Source organism: Ornithorhynchus anatinus, chromosome 16 (genome assembly GCF_004115215.2).
Source record: "Ornithorhynchus anatinus isolate Pmale09 chromosome 16, mOrnAna1.pri.v4, whole genome shotgun sequence".
Lineage (NCBI taxonomy): Eukaryota > Metazoa > Chordata > Mammalia > Monotremata > Ornithorhynchidae > Ornithorhynchus > Ornithorhynchus anatinus.
The window spans coordinates 12135602-12161947 of record NC_041743.1 but is presented as its reverse complement, the minus strand read 5'-3'; the positions used below and the strand labels follow the sequence as shown (position 1 = coordinate 12161947).

The 26346-nt window shown below is 47.5% G+C and overlaps 1 protein-coding gene across 2 annotated transcripts in view; it reads right to left on the bottom strand.

Annotated features, from left to right (window-relative positions):
- HMCN1 (hemicentin 1) overlaps positions 1 to 20636 on the bottom strand; it is a 293317-nt gene extending 272681 nt beyond the window's left edge. For both annotated transcript variants that reach the window (XM_029080708.1, XM_029080710.1), the window contains exon 1: positions 20175 to 20636. In XM_029080708.1, coding sequence (XP_028936541.1) covers positions 20175 to 20484 — 310 coding nt within the window. In that variant the 5' untranslated portion in view covers positions 20485 to 20636. The remainder of the gene's footprint in view (positions 1 to 20174) is intronic.
- Positions 20637 to 26346: the final 5710 nt, after the last annotated feature.

Below are 26346 nucleotides of genomic sequence, written 5' to 3'. Positions count from 1 at the left end.
GGAAATAACGTATAGAAACTGGAAACTCCAGCATAAGGAGTGTCCACTCCCAGGGATATCCCCTGTCAAGAAATTTGGGGTAGCCCAGAGGATATTATGCAACAGCTCACAGTAAACTACCCAGCCTGTCTTTATGCTCATGATTAACACCATCAGAGAACTTGATTTTTGTCTGTTAGGTAACATCTAATGATCACCTTGAATATGCAAAGTACCATACTATTCATTATGATGAGTTTTAGGGTTTTTTAATGGCATTTGTTAAGCACTTAGTATGTGCCAAGCACTCTTTTAAGTGTTCTAAGATAGATACAAGTTAATCAGGCTGGGTAGAATCCCTTGTCCCACATAAAGTTCATCGTTTAAGTAGGAGGGAGAACAGGTATTGAATCCCCATTTTGCAGTTGAGGAAACTGAGGCAAAGAGAAGTTAAGACACTTGCCCAAGGTCACACAGAAGGAATGTGTCTGTTTATTGTTATACTGTACTCTCCCAAGTGCTTAGTACAGTCCTCTGCACACAGTAAGCACTCAATGAAAATGACTAACAGGTGAGTGGTGGTTCACTCCAGAGAAGTTATCAGTTTGTCCCAGGTGGGGTTCACAGTCTTAATCCCCATTTTACAGATGAGGGAATTGAGAGGTTAAGTCACTTGCCCAGAGTCACATAGCTGACGAGTGGCAGAGCTGGGATTAGAACCCATGACCTCCGACTCCCAAACCCAGGCTCTTGCCACTAAGCCATGCTGCTTCTCACTGATTCACCACTTCTCTGCTCCGTGACCTTGGGCAAGTCACTTTACTTCTCTGGGCCTCAGTTACCTCATCTGTAAAAATGGGGACTGAGACAGTGAGCCCCATATGGGGCAGGGACTGTGTCCAACCTGATTTGCTTGTATCTACACCGGCGCTTAATACAGTGCCTGGCACATATTAAACACTTAGCAAATACCGTAATTATTATTAAAAGTCAGCTTTGATACTTCTCCAATCATTTCCTCCAGAGTATTAGCTTTGGAGTTGCTTCAGGCCTGTACAGTTTACACAACATGGACCCCTAGTTGTATTCAAATGGTTCACTGGGTTCTGGTGGACTTGGGGCTTCCAAGATGGGTTTTAGTCAGTCCATCGTGTTTATTGAGTGTTTACTGTGTACACTGCACTGTACTAAGCACTGGGGAGAGTACAATACAACAACAAACAGACACATTCCCTGCCCACAACAAAGTTGACCATCTTGAGAACAGGGAGGTGCATTGAAGTCACCTCACCTCACCTGGAATTTTGCTTCCTTTCCTCCTCTGTTCCCACTCCGCCCTTATAAAAGAACAGCTCAGAACACATCCTTATGATGCAAACCAAATCTAAGGTTGCTCTGAAGTCACTCCACAGTGACTGATCACGGGAAGGAGGCACTGCAGGGGTGTACAGAGTCCCAGCCCTAATTTAGGGGGCAAGGGAAGGTACTGAACTTCTCAGGTCCCATTCGCTCCACATGAGGTCTGCAGGCTGTCCTTCGTCTGCCTAAGGCATACCTCGGCCTAATCAGATGAAGAACTGAACTGGAAAGAAGTGGGGTTCTCGAGTCCTATACAGATTAGAATCCATTTCCGAGGGAAAACTAGAGCTATCACTGAAACATTTCCTGAGTTTAATGAAACTCAGGGGGTTAAAGGAAGAACATGGAGCTTTGAGGAGCCAGCTCTAAATACCGCAAAGAGACAACTTGATTATATAAAATGACACCAAAATTAGCATCACCAATGATATTGAGCACCTCTCAGTATGGGGTTCTTGGGACTGTGCTTTGCTCCAGGTGCTTGAGCGCATTCAACAGAAAACAATCACGCTAACCCTCCCCTAGAAGAAATTATGATCTAATGAAGAGTTGACAATCTCTTCCACCCAAATCCACTGCTTTCATCAATTACCAATAATTCGTAAATTTGTTTATAATTACATCCGCTCCTTGAGTGATGTTCACTACTATGAAGTACTGAGGAGCAACAGAATTTTTTAGTACCTATGCCAATTTTCCTTGCAATATGAATTTGACTCCAAAAGGGGCATATCATTTTAAACAAATGCACCAATTTTGGAATGATCCCAGTTAAAAGCATAAAATGTTCTATATCAAAGTGCTTAATTGTTTTAAAAACAGCATGTAGCTAGACAGAAGTTTTAAAACTTTGTTCATTGAAGGCCACATTCATTAGTAAGCAAATACAACTGAAGATTGTGCCTCAATTTCTTTTTAAAGTTAGCACGAAGCATTTTTTTTCTCAACGTGTTCCTTCAAAACCTTTTTCCAATAGCTGAGATTCTAAAGCCATTAAAGCGCAAACTTACACTTTTGCGTTTGAGGAGTTACAGTATATTTCCTCACAGAGCTAAACATAAAACTATGTCCTTCTGAAAGCAGACTGACATACCATTGTGCAGCTTAAGAGAACTCAGGAAATGTTTCAGTGATAGCCACAGTCCCCGGAGGCGCTTTTAACTCCGGTCCATGAAAACGCTAGTGTCTCGGGCTTGAAAATTACAATGGCTCCCTGCATACATCCCCCCCAGGCAGGGAATCTAATTTAAACAGGATGGCTACACTCCAGCAATAACCTATAGACATCAGTTAATCTTCTATCACATAAAAGCTGATCTAAACTTTTATCTTTCAACAATAAAACCTCCTTGTATTCAATACCACAAAAACCGTTTGGGGTTTTTTTTTGGTCCATGGGATAACATTCTTTTTTCACTATAATCGTTAAAGGCTAGGTCCCAGCACCTGCCAAGTTAGTATGTTTAACTCTGACCCCTTTCCGCCTCCCCGCACAAACCCAAGCTCACTCTGCCCCAGCTCCTGTCCCGGCCCCGGTGGGTGGAGAGATGAGACGGAGCCAGGGCCAGGATGAGAAAGGGGAGGCTTACACCTATGTAACAACAGAGTGGCCCCCGCTGGCCCTCACAGACACTGGACCCCGAGATGAACACGTTGTCTTGGGTTTTGGCATGGCATCACAGGGGCACGCAATAGATGTCATCATAAGCCGCATCAGCCACCTGCTCAAAGTCTGTGTTGAATCAAGAGGACTTCAACATGGCGTCCAAGCGCGGTCTTCACGTCTAGCTGTGTGCTGGCATAATATATTTATTGAGCACTGATGATGTGCAGAGAACTATTCGAAGCACTTGGGAGAGTACAACAGAATTAGCAGACACGTTTCCTGCCCATAACGTCCTTACAGTTTAGAGGATCAAAAAGACATTAATATGAATAAAACCTAAAATCTAACCCTTTGTTCCCACCCTACAGGAATACGTCATCTCTTCCTCCCTTCCATCTGTCATCTGCGCGTGTTCCCAAAAAAGACAACAGGATCAAAGTTCGACAGCATATGTGAAGGTGCCACTGGAGACCAGAGAAAATTCCAATACTGCTCACTGTACCCTGGCGTATTTGATTTATGGACAGACTCTGTGCCTGGAAATATGTCCTTCAAATAGTTTTAATGTTAATACTTTGCAGATTTAAGCTTATGGCTGGATACATTTGTAAGAGGGCATTCTGCAATTAGGAAAGGTTTTCAGAATAATACAATGTGACTTCTGGAACAGGAGGGGGCCATGAAGCAGATTTCTAAGAGAATTTCTAAGAAAGCCAAAGAAGTCAAGAGGAGAGAGAAGTTCTCCCAGATGAGCGATCAGAAGCCAAGAGAGACTTTTTACAGGCCTAGCCTCCTGTGACCTAAGTGAATTTTCTTCCAAAAGTAAGGAGTAGGGGAATTCCTTATTGCTTGAATAGTGTAACCCCCCAGTGCAAAAATAATGCCTCAGAATTAAATGGCCCAACAACAACAACAAAAACACACAGGGAATGTGTCCATATGCACAACAAAATAATATACATTAACATGAAAACGTTTACATCTTGAAAGCACAGGCCCCATGGTCTGGGCAAACTTTATACAAGATTCTACAGTCCTTCTCACTTAGCGAGACTGAGAATCTTAACCATGACCCACAAAACAGAAACTTACAAGAACTGCTTCCCTGGTACTGATAATCGAACAACAGGCCTACGGCAGAAGTGAATAGGCCGTGTTTCTCAATCACATTTATTGAGCATTTACTGTGTGCAGGGCAGTAATATAACAGGGTTGGTAGAGACATTCCCTGCCTACAATAAGCTTACATTCATTTCTGCCATTAAGTGATCCTGGAAGACGGAGAAGCAGGGTGGACAAATGGATAGAGCACAGGCCTGGGAGTCAGAAGGACCTGGGTTCTAGTCCTGGCTCCTCCACGTGTCTGCTGTGTGACCCTGGGCAAGTCACTTCACTTGTCTGTACCTCCTTTTACCTCACCTGTAAAATGGGGATTAAGACTGTGAGCCCCATGTGGGACAAGGACTGCATCCAATCTGATTACCTTGTATCTACCCCTGCGCTTAGAACAGTGCCTTGCACATGGAAAGTGCTTAACAAATACCATAAAACCAAAATTATGACAGATTGTCAACTGTAGATTTGTTTATTCAGCTACATCCCCTCTCGTAGGCTCTCCACATCCAGCTACATTTACATGTGCTCACATATTTGGAGAAGTGTGTGGATGGATGTACAACTCTACATGTATGAGCTCCAAATATTGTTTTCTGCCTTTCCCTGGAAGTTACTTTTCCTCACCGTGCCTGGAACTTGTAAGAAAAAGCAGCCGGGTCTCCTGACTTCCACACTGAAGCTCTATTCAACTGGCTGTGGTGCTTGATGTGAAAACAATTTTGAAATACACCTGATTTAAACAGCCTATCCAAAAGAAGAGTTGTTATTTTGGAATGAAATGTTTGCTCCTAAGGATAGGAAGCTCTGAATCCAACACCCTTTCCCCGCCATCCAACCATCTGCAGTGAGGGTAGATTGATTAATCAGTGGAATTTAATGAGCACTTAATAATAATAATGATGGCATTTGTTAAGCGCTTACTATGTGCAAAGCACTGTTCTAAGCGCTGGGGTGGGGGGATGCAAGGTGCTCTACACTTACTTCGTGCAGAGCACCATGCCGGAGAGTACGATACAAGAAAGTTAGCAGATGCATCCCCTGCACGTGAGGCAGCAGCCCCTTTTGCTAGCGGGCAGAGCAGGGGACCCCAGATTGAATTTGAGAAGCATCTCAGGTATCCTCCACACAGAGCTCCTTTGTCTTCTTCCACCACACGGATCCTTCCCTGGTTCCTCTTCTCCATCTCGACCCCCTTCTGTCCCCAAGCCAGCCAAGCCGGGAAACAGAGGAACGGACATGAATGCTCAGACACGTAGGAGTGCTGTTAAAAACCGAGTTCTTTCCAAATGGCGAGGTTTGGAGACTGAAGCTTGTAGAGTTAAGGCCATTGATTATGCGTCCCCATCTTTGCCAATTTACTGACCTCTCCAGGGCAAATTCTAGTAACCTTACCGTGGGCAGGGACCTAGCTCCCCTTAGTACTCAAGGAGGAGGCTTGCACTGAATCCAGTCCCGCTTTTGAACACTAGCCTAAAAGCTAGCCTAAAGTCAAATCCCTCAAAAAGTTACGAGGAATGCACGCATCCTCTGAAGGGTCTTTTCAAGATAGCCTATCAAAATATAGTGTCTAATTTTAGCTTAGTCATACTTTTGTTTCCATGAACAAAAAAGCACCTGTGATTACTAAAACCTTGTTTTTTTCCACTCCTGAACAATGGCCTTATTTATTTTACCAAGCTTTCAAAAGAAATTCTCCCCCAGGCTAAGAACTAGTAAAACAAGTTTCATCTTCATAGGATGCTTTTTTCTGGGGAAAAACAAAGCTATGAAAATCTGCTTCCTAAAGGAAGACACCGAGGTAACCTGCAGTGTTCTGTCTGTGCATTATTCTCTCCAAGAAAAGGCTGCAAATGCCGGGACCGAAGATCCTTTCACAGAGTCTCTAACAATTAATCATCGGCTCAAAAATGTGCATGTGGAAATACCCAGTGACAGCATTTGGAATTCCACCCGAGGAATGAAGAAAGCATATGGGCCAGAGAAATTAAACCTTCTCATTAAAACCCAGAGACACACAACTGTGCCCCCCAATTAGGAACTGTGTAACAAGGACAAACAGAGGTCGTAAAAATCACTGAAGGGGAAAGAATAAAATAAAATAATCGAGGGGCGTACTTGCAGTGGGCCCAAATGAGAACCACAACTTGGACCAAATGATAAATATAAACAGGAAATACCAATGCCTTTATCATCAAGTAAACCATATGCACTGTCCTGTGATTCACTTTGTGGATAAAACACACCCACCCTATTCAGCTCTAGGCAACGGCCAGACCGACTTAGAGGAAGACAAGCCAGTTCTTTCCATACTTCCTCTTGTCCAATTCACATCGTTGTCAATTACCTCAGCACCCTACAGAGGTCAAGCAACCAACTGACCTCTTTCAACAATGTTAAAGCTTTTTTCATTTAGGGCTTCATAAACACATGTTCCCAATATTTTCCCTGATGAATGCGCCTCTTTCAAAACAGAAACAGCGCTCACATCAACATTAACCTCTTGATTAGAAAACACATACTTAGGCATTGAACTGTGAAGGCCACCCCACTCCCCACCTCCCTCCCCCATATGCTTCAAGCTACATTCACAATCAATTAGTAACATCAAATCTCCTTTTGTTTCCCTCCAGTGACTTTTTATCACCCCTGTTATTTGACTCTTAATCAGCTACCTCAGTGGGCTAAGGACCAGATATCAGGCACTAATTCCCCAAGCCCTTCCTCCAGCTGTCTGAGGGAGCGGGCACCTCATTCACCTTTATACAAGTTGGTCGTGGTCAACCGGAGCGGGGAATTTAGGCTACCTAATTCATCACAATGGACTTCGGAGAACTTCTTTCCACCTTGGAGAGTCTGCCATCATTTTGGAGGTGCCAAATGTTTTTTTTTTCTGGGAAATAACCATTAGCAAGGCAGAGGACACAGAAACTGAGATCTATTGCTTTCAGCCCTACCCATTCAGACACTTCTGCCGTTCTACATTCCCCTGCCCTTAAACTCTAATTTCGCACCACCGCCAACATAATCCCTGAACTTCTCTCTCCTGTTCATACTCAAAATGACTATATTGTTCTGTACATAGGCTAGGTTTCTGTATTTTGTCTTCTAGATCATCAACCCCCCGAGGGCAGGAATTATATCTTATCTTTACTAGCACTTGAAATAGTTTTTATTAAGCACTACCTGGGTGCAGAGCATTGTACTAAGTGGTGGGAAAGAATACAGAGGTGGGAATTAGACATGATCCCTGGCTCTCAAGGGCTTAAGCATCTTGTAGATGTTCTAAGCCCTGACGGAACTTAACTACTTATTGATTGAGCATCCGTAGTTCCTTGAGGGCAAGGATCATGCCTTCTGACTCTATTGTATTGTCTGCAACATATAGCAGAGCGCTCTGCACACCGTAGGTGCTCAGTAAATATGACTGACAAACTGAATAGTTACACTTAAAATTACACAGCAGGAAGCACGCTGCAGAGAGGCATGTTAGAGCATTCCTCCTTGACCTGATAAAAAGAGAAATGACAGTCCCGAGAGCTGTCAGTTTACCACCAATGCTTATTAAAGGGCCAATCGTTTCAAGAAGTGGAAAATCGATCTGGATATTCCAACTAAATTAAAATCTTCATAATTGCCTCTTTCCTGGCCCTATTCCTTCTGCCACCTGAAGTTTCAATTAAACATATTTTTCTTCTGTTCCCACTTAGCTAAACAGTGTTATAAAGCCGCGAAGCGGCTGCCACATTCGACCCCGGAGGGGACGGCATCGGGTGAAGGGGTGATTTACTACAAATGTCCCTTTTATAGGGAACTTGAAGGGGTATGGGGATGGAGTCTTTAGTTGATGAGTTGAAAGATGAGAAAGAAAAGGAGGGAGGGAGAATGGCGGAAGGGGGATGAGGAAAGAGAAGGGATAGAGGGGAAGGGTGGGAGGAAAGACAGGAGCAGGGGGAAGGCAGATTCGGGAGGAAGAATGGTGGAAGGGGGACGAAGAAAGAGAAGGGATAGAGGGGAAGGGTGGGAGGAAGGACAGGGGCAGGGGGAAGGCAGACTCACCACCTGCAGCTTCCTCTTCCTAAACTGCAGCAGCCTACATCATCACCCCATTTCTGGAACCCTGGCAGCCAATACTGTCCCCGCTGCCCGGACAGCCAGCTCCAACTGGGGGTGGCAGAGGTGCTGAGGGCGGCCCTGGTAATATCTGTGACGGCAAGCAACCTTCGGCCAGCTCTTGGCAGTCTCCGCTTCAGTGGGCAAGTCACACCACCCACCAGGGCGAAACTGCCAAGAAATAGCCTGGAAAAGCCCAAATGAGCTAAAATGGATCATTAGGAAAAGCAGCATGGCTCAGTGGAAAAAGCTCGGGCTTGGGAGTCAGACGTCATGGGTTCTAATCCCTGCTCTGCTGCTTGTCAGCTGGGTGATCTTGGGCAAGTCACTTCACTTCTCTGTGCCTCAGTGACCTCATCTGTAAAATGGGGATGAAGACTGTGAGCCCTACGGGGGACAACCTGATTACCTTGTATCTACCTCAGCGCTTAGAACACTGCTTGGCACAGAATAAGTGCTTAATAAATACCAACCTTATTAAAATGGCAGCGGGAGCCCCATGTGGGACAGGGACTGTGTCTGACCTGTGTCTGACCCAATTATCTTGGCTCTAACAGGATTTCATATAGTGTTTGGCACATTGTAAACACTGAACCAATTATTACTACTATTATTAGCAGTCCTCATTCTTAGATTGGGAGCCCCTTGGGGGCCAGAGCCCCGGTCTATGCCTCATACATGTATTTCTTTCCCTGCATTTAGTACAGTGCTTTGCACAGAATGAGTGCTAATTAAACACTCCGGCTGATGCTGAATAATAGGAGATAGTAGGGGGGGACTGAGTAGCCACCAACCCCACTCCCGTCTCGCTCCTTTACCCTAATCCCCCCCACACACACACACACCCCAACATCACCACCCCAGTGCCATTCACCCGGTCACGACAGATCTACTGAATACACCCACCCCTTCAGGAAACTGTGGGCTACACGTACAGGACTGATTTCCTGCCGACATGCTGCTCCGAACCCTCTCAAACTGGGTGTAGTAGGGAGTGAAGCCACCGAATATCATTACCTTCACCCTTAGCCCCATCCCACGGTTTATGCACAGACATGTGCCTTAACTTAGTGGAGATCTGATCTGGGTTGCACTTTTCTTCTCTGCTAATAAGGTTGGGCCCAGTCCCTATCCCACATAGGGCATACCGTCTCAAACCTCATTTTACAGATGAGGTAACTGAGGGATGGAAGTTAAGCGACTCGCCCGAGGTCATGCCGCAGACAAGTGGCAGAGCCGAAATTAGAACCCAGGTCTTTCTGACTCTCAGGCTTGTGTTCTATCCATGAGGCACACTGCTAGCCTTTTTATTTTAGGGAAGGTTATCTGGTCCCAACTCTTGCCATTATTCATTTCTCTCTTCTTTCTCATTTTGCTCTCTTATTAACCAATTAAACTAAATCATTTCTCTCCCACCAGAGCTCGACTTTTCTACTCCCTTCTGGAATGATAATCTGGTTTCATTTTTTTTTTTTTCCACTCTCTCTGTGGTGCACCTCCCGGAGTCGTGGGGGCTTCCACCCAAGATGCTGTTCAGAAAATAAAAATTACAATTAGAACTAGCTTTGTCCTCAGATCAGGAGACTACAACAACCCAGCCCGCACACTTCGCTCCTCTAATGCTAACCTTCTTGCTGTACCTTGATCTCATATCCAACAGACAATTAACCTCTCCCCATTTAAAGCCTTATTGAAGGCACATCTCCTCCAAGAGGCCTTCCCTGACTAAGCCCTCATTCCCTCTTCTCCCTCTCCCTTCTGGGTCGCCCTGAGTTGCGCCTTTTATTCATCCCCTTCCCAGCCCCACATTGCTTTTGTATAGATCTGTAATTTATTTTTACTAAATGTCTCCTCCTCTAAACCGCCAGCTTGCTGTGGGCAGGGAATTTGTCTGTTTATTGTTATAGTGCTCATTCATTCATTCACCCGAGCGATTAGTTTGGTGTCCTGCACAAAGTAAGTGCTCAAAAAATGCAACTGATTGAATGAATAATAATCACTCTACCATTTTTAAGTGCTTACTATATGCCAAGCACTATACTAAGTACTGGGGTAAGACAAAAGACAATCAGGTCCCACATGGGGCTCACAGTTTAAGTAGGAGGGAGAACAGGTATTGAATCCCCATTTTGCAGATGAGGGAACTGAGACACAGAGAAGTGAAGTGACTTGCCACACAGCAGCCCAGTGGTGGAACTGGGTTTAGAACACTGTTCTGCTGCTTCTTATTAAATAGTAATAATATCTGAGTGCCCTAGTGGGGTAGTGCATTATATTAAGAGCATGGGAAGTACTGAAAAAAAAAAGTCACCCCTTCCCGGTCCACAAGTTTACATTCCAATCGGGGAGACAGACATTAAGATATTTAAAGCAAGAGTCTACTGAAGCAATCCCATTTTACAAAAGGAAAAACCAGAGCAATTAGAGGTTATCGGACCTGTCCAAACACACGTTAAGTCAATGGCAGAACCAAGAAAAGAACACACAACCTCCAAGGGTGCAGTCTGTCTTTAGGGCACCAAGACACAGTTCTCCTGCCCTCCCTTGCCTGCCTGCCTCCCTCCCTCCCACCTCTGCCGGGGCACGAATGTGTTAAAATAACCAATTCTGCTTAAATTTTCCCACTCCTGAACTTAATACCAAACCCACCCATTCCAGAAGTGACACCATGAATTTCTATGGCACTTTCACTTCTCCAAAGCACTTGTATGTCTGTTATCTCCTTTTATCCTCGACCTCCCTATGTGGCAGACAAAAGCGGGAATTATCATCCCCACTTCACAGATGGGAAACTGAGGCACAGATAGATCAAGTGACTTTAAAGTTAAGAAGTTCAGAGTGGGAGCCCCATGTGGGACAGTCCAACCTGATTAACTTGAATCCACTCCAGTGCTTAGAACAGTGCTTGGCACATAGTAAGCACTTAACAAGTACTGTAATAATAATGATTATTATTATTTTTATCCAGGTCCAAGGCCTAATAGAAGAAAGCCCTAGGGCAAATGCCTACTAATATATTCTCACATGCTGACCCTTAGTTATTTACCCAGTGGCCTTACAATTTAAGAGAGAGGCTACAACTTCCTCACTACACTGATCCTGTAACTAGTCACTGAAATTACACACTGAATATAGAAAGTGGAAACTAAGTTTGTTTTTCCTCCTTGCGTCCCATTTCATCCAATGAATGATCTTTTATGATATTTAGCCTGAATTTCAAGCTTTTTTTCCCCCCTCGCCATGGGCTATTGCCATTAATATTCTACCACAAAAGGAATTTGTGTTTTGCTTCTGATAGGCATCTTTCAGCAAATCTCACTAAGTGAATGAGGTCAGCATTTCAAAAGCCAAGTATTCCGTGGCTTATTGCCTGTGCTTGCTAAATTCTACCTTCTGCATCACTTGCCGCTGTCTGTATCACTGAAAGCATCTTGTAATGAAAATGAATGCCCTGATTAAAAGGCGCGATATGAAACATGATCTATTATGCCTGCTGGCACCCAGCTTGCTTCACCTCATTACCACATTCTTAGAGAATAATTAACATCTCAGGGCAGTGAAGTGAATGCTATAGATGAAAATCTTTGAATTTTGCAGAAAGCTTTACGGGGTTAACAAACAAGGTATGCTCCCAGTTTAGTCACAAGTTCCGAGTCACAGAAACTGAAGTCGTGCTAAATTAGAGAAGCAGCGTGGCTCAGTGGAAAGAGCCCGGGCTTGGGATTCAGACGTCACAGGTCGAATGCCGGCTCTGCCACTTGTCAGTTGTGTGACTGTGGGCAAGTCACTTAACTTCTCTGTGCCTCAGTTTGCTCATCTGGAAAATGGGGATTAAGACTGTGAGCCCCATGTGGGACAACCTGCTTTCCCTGTATCTACCCCAGCGCTTAGAACGGTGCTCTGCACATGGTAAGCGCTTAACAAGCACCAACATTATTATTATTTTTACTACTGAATCACTTCTTTCTGCTACTTCTTTGTATGCTATAGGGGCCAGAAGGACCTGATTCTGCAATTCAGTTCGTCTCCTATCAGAACCCCTCTTGATTTCACACAATGTGTTTATAAAGGAGGCTATCATCTTGAGTGCCACTATTCCAGCAGCTTTCAAACATACCCTGCAACCCTGTCCTACGCTAGCAAATTACCCACACAATTCAACCTCCCAAATAAACTTTGGCCTCACATGATCCTAATATTTCAAATGGCAATATTTAGTTGCCCCGGTATACCTGGATGTCTGAAGCCAGCCTGCACATTTAGGTCTGATTTAGCCCGGTAACTTTATGTTCAGATAGATCCAGTAATTGAGTCCGATTCATACTTGGAAGAGCCTGGGAGTTCAGCTCTGTGAGATCAAAAGGTGGCAAGGAGTTTTAAATACAAGTAAATCACGTTACTTAATACTTTCTGATTTGCTACACCTTTGCCCTACATAACTCATTAACCTGAACTGACATGTTCTTCAAAATAGGGGAGAACGTAGCTCTCATTTTAGAGAAATGCAAACTCTTAAAATTTTAAAAGTCAAGAGCACTTGGTTGAAAGAACTACAATGAAAAGCTCTAGGAAATGTTAATTTCCAGGTTAGAACCTAGCTCTATGGCAGAAGAGATATGATTCTTCAACAACTGTGGTCCAGAGGCCATAACTGGACAGGTTCAATGACGTTTGATGGAGGCGGGGCATGGAGATTCCTTAAAACCCTTTTCCCAAGTCAGCATTAATTCTCTGAGCCGCCACCCTCCCTTCTCCCCGCTCCCCCCAACAGTATTTGTTGAGTATTTCATCAATCAATAGCATTTATTGAGAGCTTACTCTGTCCAAAGCATTGCACTAAGCGACTGGGAGGGCTTCATATGAGTTACTAGACATGATCCCTAACCTCAAGGAGTTTACAATCACTACACTCACTAAATCACAGGCAGGAGGAAGCAACAGAGTAAAAGATAGGCATGCACGTGCAACATGTTTGGGCAAAGGTGGAATTAGGTGTCACTGAAGTAGCAGTTGGGGGCCGTTTGGGGAGGAGAGATAATAGATTAATCAGGGTGGGTCTTCTGGAGGAAATGTGATTTCAGAAGGACCTTGAAGATGGGAGAAGCCAGATGTGAAGGGTGAGGGAGTTCCAGGGAGAAAGGAGGGGGGCGGTGAGTGGCAAGAGAGACAAGAAAGAGGCACAATAACTAGGTTGGCTTGATAGAAATGAAGCGTGCAAGAGGAACAAGAAAAGTAGTGGGGAGAGAGCTAAGTGCCTTTAAGTCAATGGTCAGGAATTTCTGCCTGGTGAGGCGAAGAATGGACAGTCAATGGAGGTTCTGAGGGAGAGAGGAGACATGCCCCATGTGAAGTTTTTGAACACTGCTCCAGGCACAAAAGTGAAGTACGGACCGCACGGAGGGAAGACCGAGGGCAGGGATGTCTGCGGTGAGGCAGAAGCGGGAGTCGATTTGGGATACGGCAAAGTGGTGGGCCAGCATAGTGGAAGTTCGGCTGTAGAGGATATAGAGGTCAATTTTATAACAAACCATTTCCTGATCCCCACCAAAATATAGGGATGGAGTCCAAATCCTTCTCCTGGAAACAGAGGGACACTGTTCTGAAGCACCTGTTGGCCTCTTTTCCCCAAGGTACAGGTCATGAAAAATGTTGGATGTCAAAAGCACTCTGCTGAATCTCAGACTGGTACATATAAAAGTGCCAGAGAAAGAGTCATGTAAACGTAGATAGAGAAAAGGAAGCCAGAAGATTTTCCCACATCTGTACAGACTGATTTTTCCTTGTGATTTCAGATGACTATATTCACGCATTTCTATTTCACGAGGAGTCTAGCGAGAGTTTAAAGGGACAGTGTGCGCCTGACTCTATTGTCCTCACTCTGACTCCTGCTGGGAGCTCCTGCCCTACATCAAGGACAAGAAGAGAATAAGGAAAGAGGAAGTGGATGAGAGAGTTGGAGGGAGAAAGGGAAGAGATCGGACTGTTGGTCATTGTTAACCTGAGGTGGAAAATACATGGTGTAGTTGTTTCAACCACAACATTGAGGAACAATCCCAAAGATCTGAGAGTTGGCAGGTAAGTGATCATTTCTAAGCTTCCAGAGTCACAAAAGCTGGAAACAGATGTCTCTTTATTTGTATTGATGTCTGCCTCCCCCCAAACTAGACTGTGAGCTCACTGTGGGCAGGGACTGTCACTCTCTATTGGTGTATTGTACTTTCCCAAGCGCTTAGTACAGTGTTCTGCACAGTAAGCGCTTAATAAATATGATTGAATTGAATTGGTCACGACCCACCCCCAGGGCCTCTCTCTACCTACTGGTCAGAGGCCAGCACGGACCCCCTCGTTTTCTCAGTGCCGGCACCGAGTTAGGGGATGTGAAGAAGGGAGAGGTCTTTCAGGCAGATAGGTGGGCTTCGTTATTTCATTCCCATGCCCCAGTAGACATAAAAACAACCTTGGGACATTGGAGCCCTGGAAAACCCAAATAAAGAAGGGAAATGGAAAAAAAGCAACACAATGCAGAAAAATAAACACAGAGAGGCCTTCTTTCGCATCTCGTATTTGGTTTTGCAGACCCTCACCTCAAAGTCGTTGGAAGAAACCAGAAATCACACAGTTATATGAATGCTCTGCCATGTGCTCCATCAATTCAAAGGAGGACATTTATCTATTTCACTTGAATTGGGCTTAGAATTAAGGGATTTAATCTGAGCAGCACGCCCATAGCTAGTTCTCTCCTAGAGAATGGATGTATTTATCTGACGTTTGGGGACGGCTAATCCTTTCAGGGTAGCTGCTGCAGAGAAACCACTTCTATTGCAATTTGCTCTTCTTTATTGAGTTTCCTCCAGTGTGTTCAGGCAGCAAGTCCCACCATTTGACTTTCTGAACTTAATTCGGTAAAGTGCAGGAAGATCTGCAATTCATTCTAATGCCTATACTGTTGCCATTCCAATGACCGTCAATGGGAAGTCCATCAGAGGCGTAAAGTTAAACAGAGTCTAGTAAATTAACTCTCCATAAATAACCCGATCTGAACTAAGTACTCATATTACTATACCGCCGGAGTCAAAGGAATGAAATTATGTCCACATGGCAAGAAGAAAGTAGTATGAACAAGTCAACATTCTCAAGGGCTTATAATCACTGATAATATAAAAACAAGTTCCGGTCAAATCTCTATAAGTCTAGGTGTTTACATTTATCTCCCATCATGACAAACCTTAAAACACATGCAATCAATAATACCTAGGCAGGCAGTTTGCTATTTTAATGCTGTTCTGCTAGCAGTTGCTTACTGCAACTCTGGTGGTGATTATTTCAACAGTGAAATGAGCACCAGTGGAAACAGCACAGGTGGGGAAGTCAGAGGTCCTGTCACTTGCCAGGTGTGGGACTTTTGAGCAAGTCACTTATCTCCTCACCTTCAAAATGGAGCACCCGCAAAAATACCTGTTTTCCTTCTAGCTTACCTTCGGAGACCCATGTGGGAAGGGAACTCCGGACCTGATTAGCTTGTATCTACCACGGTCTTCCGTACAGTGCCTGGCCCAGAGTGTTTTACAAATACCATTAAAATTATTTTCTTTAGGTCAGGAATGAGAGACAAATGGGAAGTTATTGCCCAGATATATTAGATCTGGGCCAGTTAGGCTCTTTACTTGGGTGTTGGCGAGTTACTCTCTCCCCCCTTTGAACTAACCCCTGGTGGTTTGTTTCAGAATTTATAAACAATAATTACTAAATACCTACTGAGTGCAGAGACTTGCACTCAGCATTTTGGAGAATACAGTAGAAGACACCTATTCCCTTAGAGTCAAGATTACCTTTACACCAAAGACGTTCTTTTATATGAAAGATGAATTCTCCCCCTGCAATTTATGCATATTTCAGTCCCTTCAATACGGCAGGTCACTGCTCAATATTCATTTCCTGATTATCAGCCATACACTGGAAGACAAATCTATTTCCCAGGATAAGGTTCCTTTGCTCCTAAAGCTTTTTTTTCCCCAACAGATCTATTTTCCATCTCTTTCATTTTTTAATGGTATCTGTTAAGCACTTACTATGTACCAGGCAATGTAGTAAGCACTGGGGTAGAATAAAAAAAAATCCCACTGGATACCTATCCGACTTCAGCCAATGGTCAAGGGACATAACAGAGACAAGAGAGACCTTGGTCCCACCAAACCATCCCTCCACCCTCTCACACGCATGGAGCACCCTAAGCATTTTAATACATGGGACAGAACAGGACACAATTCTGTTTTTCGACAATTATCTTGGCAAAGTTTTTAATTTCACATTTGAATCGCCAAGGCACTCTACTGAGTTCATGCAGATAACGTGTCCAATGAAAAAGCTGACCCAGGTGAGGCTTTCAATATAAGTAACAAGAAAGAGAGTCCTGGAGTAAGTTCAAATCCTACCTAATCTTTCATTGTCACTGGGGAGGGAGAAGCAGAGGGAAGCCAATCTGGGTTTCATCCCATCAACCGCTCCCCTGTCCCACCACCCATCCCTGCTGCTTTGTGTTCTTTTCACAGACACTTCCCTACATTTTCCAGGAGAGAGTGAACCATCTGACTGGTGCAGAGAGAGCTCGGATAACCCGGGTCTAGAGGGCCAGATGGCCAAAGGGCACAGAGAGCTAAAACAGCCAAGTTCTTTGCTTCGATTGTTGAATATCGTCCCGTTCCATCCTGTGTCCCTTGGTTTGAAACTGGAGCTGCACCCCCTTCAAAAAGCACCCCTGAATATGAATGACAACACTTCTTTGCACGGACACAAACTAGTTCAAGTAAGAATCCTAATTTTTGCCCATATCGGTGTGGTGAGCCTACTAGAACACTACTGGGGAATTCAGCTGAGTTTAGTGATCGCCTAAGGTGTCTTCTTAACACTTTTCCTCCTTCTGGAGCATCTTCCTTTCCCTCATCCCTTTCCCTCCACCCATTCTTTTTCCTCTGGGCATTCACATTTCTTGTTCTAACACTCTCTTCACTTTCCTTACAAACATAGCCTTAGACTCTTTGGTCTCCCCTTACTAGAAATTTTAATGCCCGTCTCCCCAGTCAATCAAATTTATCGAGGGCTTACTGTGGGCAGAGCACCGTACTAAGCGCTTGGGAGAGTACAACACAGTATAACAGACACATTCCCTGCCCACAGCTTGTCAATTCCTTGAGTTAAGGGATCGCATCCTCTTACCTAGTGTACTCTGCGCTCTACCCAGAACACGCTCAAATATGTCATTGCTTGACTTCCACCCCCCACCTTCTGCTATCCTTCTTTCTCTGGGAACCGGCAATTTTGTTTTCCCACTTAACCCCAAATTCCACTGGGCCTGAGCAAAGCATTAGCCTACAGAAGGTCATAAGAAAAACAATCTCTAACATGTGCTATAGATTGGATCCAAAGCCCCGCCAGCCACTGATTTTGCCCGCTTTACTCGGCTTCCAGCCATTTGCGCAGCGGTGCCCTGGATGGCGCACTGCATGTCCTCACAATCAAATACAATTCAGACATAAATGCAGGTGAGTATTCTTCCAACAAGGCTAACAATGCGAGCCTACTTCGCAAAGTTAAATGGCATAGCAAAACTTGAACTCCGAAATGGAAACAACAAACGTTGATTTCTTGGACCTCTAACCCATCTCCAAAAGCACTCCAAACAGCAGTTAGTTCATAGATCACCTGAGCAGTCTCTTCATTTAAGTGGTGCATGATTATTCTTAAATGGTACCAGCTTGAAGCAATGAACCGGTGCTAAATCAGCAGGCATCTATTAAATCTCCCTCACTTTGGCTAGTAAGTGCCCAATCACAGGAAAATGAATCACTTCAACTGTACTATTCTTCCCATTTGGAAACAAGTGGAAGGTTTTACTCTACAAATGACACCACAAATCTATTCGCTCCCAAAATGTGGCAGATTGCTGCCACTCAGCAGGGCAAGCCAAATTCCAAAAATGACTGTGGGGTACAAGTATATTGTGGTCCCAAAGTTGTTGCTTGGAGAAAAAAAAAATCATTTGTGTCTTTGCTTAGGGGATCTTTTTTGAATTGCTTCTTAAGGCAAGATCTGATTCATCTACCCAGATCTCTGGAATTGTGGAGCAAACTATTCTAGTCACACAGTGATGAAATCCCTCAGTAGGTTTGGAATTTGCAAGGATTATCATCATGACAGCTAATAAATTGAAGTGTTAGAAAAGTATTAAGAAAAGATGATCTCTCACTTGATGGAAACTGGGGGGGAATGGTCTAAGAAAGTTAATGGGGTAAGCATTTATTCCACTCTTTTCTTGGCCAGGAGGCCCACCAATTTCCTCCCTATTCTCTTTCCATTTGTATTGATCTCTAACCAATTCCAAGAAAAGTCCATTTTGGAAAAGCATTTATCCATTATTTTCATTTGAAGGGCACAGAGGTCCCCTTGCCCCTTGGAGTCTGTATTCGCCATAAAAACGATACTCTTCGGAGTAACTCAAAGCAGACTATATTCACTAGCCGCATTATTCTGTGCTTTTGGGTCACTTAATGCTTACAAATTACCTACACAGAACAATGTATGAATGTCTAATTCAGGTCCTCAAAAAGATGGTACTGCTTAGTTTCTAATTCCTGCCATGCAAAGAGCATTTTCAAAGTTTTTTTTTTTTTTAAAAAAAAGGCAGAACGAGGGAAAAGAATTTCAAAAAATGTAAACTTTCTAGAGGTGAGAGCTAATGAGACACAGTACAGCCCACCGAGAGCTTTCCGGCTTCCCCGCGGTCAGCCCCTTAAACCACCACATAAGAGGGAACGGTCATTAAGAGAAAAATCGTATCTTCCAAAGCAGACCTATAAATTCTCAGCGTGAGGGCTCGTACACATATTTTGGTTCCGTTCCGTTAAAATACCCACACATCCAGTTACACACACCTCTACCGAATCGCAAATGGGCATTTTCGTCTACAGCTTCAAGTACGAATTACTGAACACTGGTGTAAAATGAACGGGCACTTTGCAAACGCAATGAGGAAACCCCTATTTCTCTCTCCCATTTTGTACTCCTTCCTGCCACTTGCGATGGTAGTTTAATTCCCCCAGCCAAGTGACACTCCTCGAAGGAGATAATTTCTTAGAAACAAGTTTTCCCTGCTCCTCAGAGGGCTGCCTTAGTCTGGGCACTGTAGCGTGCAGAGAGAAGGGGATGTCGGTGACTGAGCCCGCTTTCTCGTTTAAGCCCCGTGGCCAAGTGCAAAGAGCACAGGTCTGGGATTCAGAGGACCTGGGTTCTAATCTTCCAGCTGCCAAACTTTTGCCGCGTGACCTCGGGCAGACCGCTCAACTTCTCTGTCCCTCAGTTCTCCTGTTCTCCCTCGTACTTGGCCCGTGAGCCCTATGTGGGACGGGGACTGTATCCAACCTAATCAACTCGTATCTGCTCCAGTGCTTAGAAGAGTGCTCGGCACACAGTACGGACTTCACAAATACTATTTTAAAAAACCCAACCCCAAACAAAGTGACGCGTATAGACGGAAGCTTAGAAGGACGGAGCAGAGAGCAGCCCTCATTCGGCCAGGTCCACCTTTCCCTGGTTCATTCATTCAATCCTATCTAGTGAGCCCTTACCCTGTGCGGAGCGCTGTACCAAGCGCTTGGGAAGTACAATTCGGCAACCGACGGAGACGATCCCTACCCACCAACGGGGTGGGCAGACAACGAAAGAAAGCCAAGACAAGTAGACGGGCGTCGATAGCGGATCCCAGTCCCGTTTCCGCGAGCCTCCTCCCCAGTGGATGGGGGGAGAGCGGATCGGAGGGAGGATTCGGGTCCCCCCAAAACGAGTGAGATGTCACCGCGTGACGAGTGGACCCAGGCGCCTTAAGAGAAGGGGTGGGGGAGATAGAGAGACAGAGAGGGTGGGAGAGCGCTTAGCACAGTGCTGCGCACGCAGGAAGCGCTCGATAAATAGGATCGAACGGAGAGAGATGCTGAGGGAACGCTGTGCTCACCCGGGTCATGGAAAGGCACCAAGGCGAAGTTGTAGAGCGGCCTCTTGGGTCTCCTGAGGGAGGTCTCCAGGATTTTGGACGCCCCTTCGATCACCTGAACTAAATCGTCGTACATGGAGCCGGTCACGTCGAAGACAAAAGCCAGAGTGGACGCCCCGTCGGGGCCGGGGTCGGCGTCCGGCGGGGGCAGACGACGAAGAGGCGGAGGAGGAGGAGGAGAGGGAGGAGGAGAGGGAGAAGAGGGAGAAAGAGAAGAGGAGAGGAGGGCGAGGAGCAGTGCCCAGCGGAGGCCCGCGGGCCGGGAAAGCATGGTGATCGGTCCTCAGGCACCGGCCTGGGGACCGGAGGAGGGAGCGGCGGGGGGACCAGCCGAGGGTGCGGAGGAGGGACCAGCCGAGGGATCAGCCGAGGGAGCAGAAGAGAGACCACAGGAGAGACCAGTGTGGGAAGCAGAGGAGGGAGCAGAGGAGGGAGCAGCCGGGGGAGCAGAGGAGGGACCAGCCGGGGGAGCAGAGGAGGGAGCAGCCGGGGGTCCGGAGGAGGGACCAGCGGGGGGGACCAGACAGACCAGTGTGGGGAGCAGAGGGGGGACCGGCCGGGGGAGCAGAGGAGGGAGCAGCCGGGGGAGCAGAGGAGGGAGCAGAGGAGGGAGCAGCCGGGGGAGCAGGGAGCGAGCAGAGGAGGGAGCAGCCGGGGGAGCGGAGCAGGGAGCGGCCGGGAGATGAGCCGAGGGCTTCTGCGGCGCCCAGCCCGGGAGCCGGAGCATGAGCCTCCGGCGGGCGCAGGGATCCGGCCACGGGGGGCCGGGGGCGGGAGGGTCTCCGGGGGCCAAACTCGCGCGCCGATCCCCGCCGGACCCTCGGGCGGCCCCTGGGCGGACCCTCGGCGGCCCCCGGGCGCCCGCGGGGTCGGAGGGGTGCGGACACGCGGCGGCTTTTGTTTGAACCAAGTTTGCTGGGGCGCCTCCCGGCCGGCTATTTGTCGGCTGGACGCGGGCAGCGGCTCGGGGGCGGGCGGAGAACCCCGGCCGCCCCCGCCCCCGGCCCCTGGGACCCCCCGACCCCCCCCCCCCCAACACCCCCTCCCCTCGGGCCCGCCCGGCCCCAGATCGGGGTGGGGTCGTGGCCGGGGAGGAAAGGGGGCAGGGCGGGAGGGAGACCTTCCCTCCACCCCACCCCCTTCTTCTTTTCCCTTTTTTTTTTCTTGGTAACCTCCTATTTGGTCAGCGCTTACCGTAAGTCAGACTTGTGCTAAACCCTGGGGGAGACGGAAGGTCCCTAGAGGTCGGACCCAGGCCCCTCCCCACGTGGAGCTCGCAGACCTTCCCCCACCTTGTTGAGCGCTTACTCTAGGCCAGACTGTGCTAAACGCTGGGGGAGACGGAGGGTCCCCTCCCCACGTGGAGCTCGCAGACCTACCTGGTTTGAGCGCTTACTCTAAACCAGACTGTGCTAAACGTTGGGGGAGACGGAAGGTCCCTAGAGGTCGGACCCAGGCCCCGCCCCACGTGGAGCTCGCAGACCTTCCCCCACCTTGTTGAGCGCTTACTCTAGGCCAGACTGTGCTAAACGCTGGGGGGAGAAGGAGGGTCCCCTCCCCACGTGGAGCTCGCAGACCTACCTGGTTGAGCGCTTACTTTAAGCCAGACTGTGCTAAACGTTGGGGGAGACGGAGGATCCCCTCCCCACGTGGAGCTCGCAGACCTATCCCTCACCTTGTTGAGCGCTTACTCCAAACCAGACTGTGCTAAACGTTGGGGGAGACGGAAGGTCCCTAGAGGTCGGACCCAGGCCCCGCCCCACGTGGAGCTCGCAGACCTTCCCCCACCTTGTTGAGCGCTTACTCTAGGCCAGACTGTGCTAAACGCTGGGGGAGACGGAGGGTCCCCTCCCCACGTGGAGCTCGCAGACCTACCTGGTTGAGCGCTTACTTTAAGCCAGACTGTGCTAAACGTTGGGGGAGACGGAGGATCCCCTCCCCACGTGGAGCTCGCAGACCTATCCCTCACCTTGTTGAGCGCTTACACCAAACCAGACTGTGCTAAACGTTGGGGGAGACGGAAGGTCCCTAGAGGTCGGACCCAGGCCCCTCCCCACGTGGAACTCGCAGACCTTCCCCCACCTTGTTGAGCGCTTACTCTAGGCCAGACTGTGCTAAACGCTGGGGGAGACGGAGGGTCCCCTCCCCACGTGGAGCTCGCAGACCTACCTGGTTGAGCGCTTACTTTAAGCCAGACTGCTAAACGTTGGGGGAGACGGAGGATCCCCTCCCCACGTGGAGCTCGCAGACCTATCCCTCACCTTGTTGAGCGCTTACTCCAAACCAGACTGTGCTAAACGTTGGGGGAGACGGAAGGTCCCTAGAGGTCGGACCCAGGCCCCTCCCCACGTGGAGCTCGCAGACCTTCCCCCACCTTGTTGAGCGCTTACTCTAAGCCAGACTGTGCTAAACGCTGGGGGAGACGGAGGATTCCCCTCGAGAGGTGGGACCCGGGCCCCGCCCCACGTGGGGTTGGCCGGCCTATCCCCCATTTTGCCGAGGAGGGAGCGGAGACCCAGGGAAGTGACCGGCCCAAGGTCACCCGGCAGACGAGACGGGGAGTCCGGGTGAGGACAAGGGGTTCTGACGTCCACCCCGACCCTCCTCTGCTGGGTGACCTTGGGCAAGTCGATTCACTTCTCTGGGCCTCCGTGCCCTCGTCTGTAAAAATGGGGATCGAGGCTGCGAGGCCCACGTGCGACGGGACCTGTGTCCAACCCGCTTTGCTTGGACCGACCCCGGTGCTGAGTACAGTGCTCTGCACGTAGTAAGCACTCAATAAATACTATTGAATGAATAAGCGCTTAAATACCACCGTTCTTATTTTATCTTATCTAATAATAATCTTATTATGATGATTTTCCACTAGGCCAAGCCGCTTCTCCGCCCTGCCCTGCCTGCCCTGTGGGGTCCCTCCCGCCAATGCCTAGGGGAAAGCTCTGCGGGTCAGCCCGGGCCTCTTCCTCCAGGAAGCCTTCCCTTTGGGCTCTTCCCTGGTGGGAAGGGGGTGGCCGCCCTCTCATCTCCATAGGGGGTGACCAGGAGGGGATAGGAGCCCGCGGGGGCTCGAGGGGAGAAACTGGAGGGAAAGGGGACTGGAATAAGAGGGGATGGGGTAAGAGGGGCGGCTGGGTTTGATTAAAGGCAGGGGAGGAGGCCGGAAAAAAAACCAAAACATTCGGAGGTCAGGCAAGGGGGAAAAGAAAAGGAGCTCAATACCCCAGAAAAAAGGAGTTGGGGGAGGTGGGGGGGTGGGGGGTTGTGTGTTTGGGGTGGGGGGAGAGCGAAATTAAGGAGGAGGAGATGGGGAAATGAATCGTCTTTGTTCCCCCTCTAGACTTTGTTCCCCTCTCTAGAGTCTAGAGAGGCAGCATAGCATACTCTCCCAAGCGCTTAGAACAGTGCTCTGCACATAATATGCATAATAAATTCCACTGACTGATTTTTTTTTAATTAGATTTTCAACATCCATGCATGCAGCTCTTCAGAGGGAAGCTGAGGCGATGCTTAATTGTATCACCATGTACAACACTTTTCCCCCAGGTATGAAATTCATATTTAAAAGTCCTCCTTCGTGGCTTTCTCTGGCCAGCAACTCAAGCAAACTCAGACCTCCTGCAAACATTACAAGATTTCTGCTTCTTTACTTGATTTGTTACACTCTCATTAACGGGGAGGAAAAGGTAAGTATGGCAAATAATAATAATAATGTTGGTATTTGTTAAGTGCTTACTATGTGCCGAGCACTGTTCTAAGCGCTGGGGGAGATACAGGGTAATCAGGTTGTCCCATGTGAGGCTCACAGTTAATCCCCATTTTACAGATGAGGGAACTGAGGCACAGAGAAGTTAAGTGACTTGCCCACAGTCTCACTGCTGACAAGTGGCAGAGCCGGGAGTCGAACTCATGACCTCTGACTCCGAAGCCCAGGCTCTTTTCCACTGAGCCATGCTGCTTCCAGATGATAGAGGATGAGAGAGTTCCTTTTTTGATAAAAGCTGTACTGGGGAGGAAGAGAGGATCAGGTGTTGTAAAAGTCACTGGGGTGGAGGGGGATGGTTAAGGGAGGGATTTTTATCAGAGCCTCAGAATGCGGTTTAGACCAGACCAGGAAGTGGCATGGCGGTAAATAAAGAAGGGTTCCCTCTGGCCCTTCCATCGTAGGCATCATCCCCAGTATTGCCTGAGCTGCTACAGCGTGCAGAGTCCTGTGCTAGGCATGGAGTCTGTCCTTCATCAAGCCTCACTGACTGAGGGCCTGGGTTTGCGGTGTTTACATTTCATTTGTACTACATACCGGAGGCATAGCGGGATTTCATTTAAAAGGCTCTTGCTCCGGGGTGGGAGTCGGAGATTGCCGTACTATCCTCTTGGGGTTCTGACAGAAATGGGGCAGAAGGAATGAATGGAAGTGGTTTCTGAAAGTTCGGAACGGGCAGGAGACGGGGCTCTTTCTGATGAACCCCTGTGGCTCTGCTACCCATCTGGGCCATGGAAGACTAGGTAATATTTTCCCTCAACGATCCCGGCCGCGCCTTGAGGAGGAGGACAGGAGAGTGCTGAGAGTTGGGGTAGGAGGACAAGGAGAGATATTTGGCTCATCCCCAGCCCTGAACTGAAAGAGGCCCCAAGTGCCACCCTGCCCCTCTCCCTTCAGAACAGTGCTGAATTAAGGCCTGCCTTTTGCAGAATCTCTTCGATCGCCTTTAAGAGGGACCTCTATCTATGTATTTCCAAATCTTCAGAGGAAAACCCAGGGATTGGAAAAGAGACCCCATCAACCCTCGGGGCATCCTCTTAAAAATACCTTGGGCTCTTTCACCTAAGTAATAGTAATTTATTATTAATATAATAATTATTATGAGAAGCAGCATGGCCTAATGGCAGGAGCACAGGCTTGGGAGTCAGAGGACGTGGTTCTAATCCCAGCTCCGCCACTTCTCTGCTCTGTGACCTTGGGCAAGTCGCTTCACTTGTCTGGGCCTCAGTTACCTTATCTGTAAATCGGGAATAAGACTGTGAGCCCCACGTGGGACAACCTGATTACCCTGTAGTCATCCCAGCGCTTAGATCGGTACTCAGCACATAGTAAGAGCTTAAAAAATACCATTACTAGTATTATTGTTATTATTCTAACGATGGTATTTGTTAAGCACTTACTATGTGCCAAGCACTAAATACTACAGAAAGACACAGGGAGGCAAAGGGATTTTTCCCAGGAAAACGGGACATCGGAACTGGAACTCATGTGTGCCAATCCAATGTCTCAGAATCTAATCACTCATAAAATAACACCACTAATTTTGGTGTTTACCCCTTACTGTATAGTAAGCCCCGGGGTAGAGCCAAGGGTACTCAGACAAGTCTGACAATCTCAATCTTCTTCTCAATCTCCTTTACAGGCTCCTCCTCGGCCTCCCGCCCTCTGAGGGAGGGAGTCCCTCGAGGCTCAGTTCTAGATCCCCTTCTATTCTCCACCTCCACCCACTCCCTTGGAGAACACATTTGCTTCCATGGCTTCAACTACCATCTCTATGCAGATGATTCCCCAATCTCCATCTCCAGCCCTCATCTCTCTTCTCCTCTGCTGTCCTGCATTTCCTCCTGCCTGCAGTACATCTCTCCTGGATATCCCACTGACACTTTAAACATGTCCAAAACAGAACTCTTTATCTTCCCACCCAAACCCTTTCTTTCCCGACACTGTAGATAATATCACTATCCTCCCTAACTCACAGGCCCATAACCCGGGCGTTGTCGTCCGACACACATATTCAATCTGTCACCAAATCCCATCGGTTCGGTCTTCACAACATCTCTAAAATCTGTCCTTTCCTCTCCATTCAAACGGCTACCGCACCGATCCAGGCCCTTATCCTATCCCACCTTGACTACTGATCTGCCTCCTTGCTGATTCCCTGCTTCTCCCCACTCCAGTCCACACTTCGCTCTGCGGCTCGGATCATTTTTCTAAGAAAAAAAAAAGTTCAGTCCGCATCTCCCCACTCCTCATGAACCTCCAACGGTTGTCCACCCACCTCCGTATCAAACAGAAACTTACCATTAGCTTTAAAGCACTCCATCAACTCATCCCCCACCTTACCTCGCCTTTGGGCATTTGCTATTCATCCCA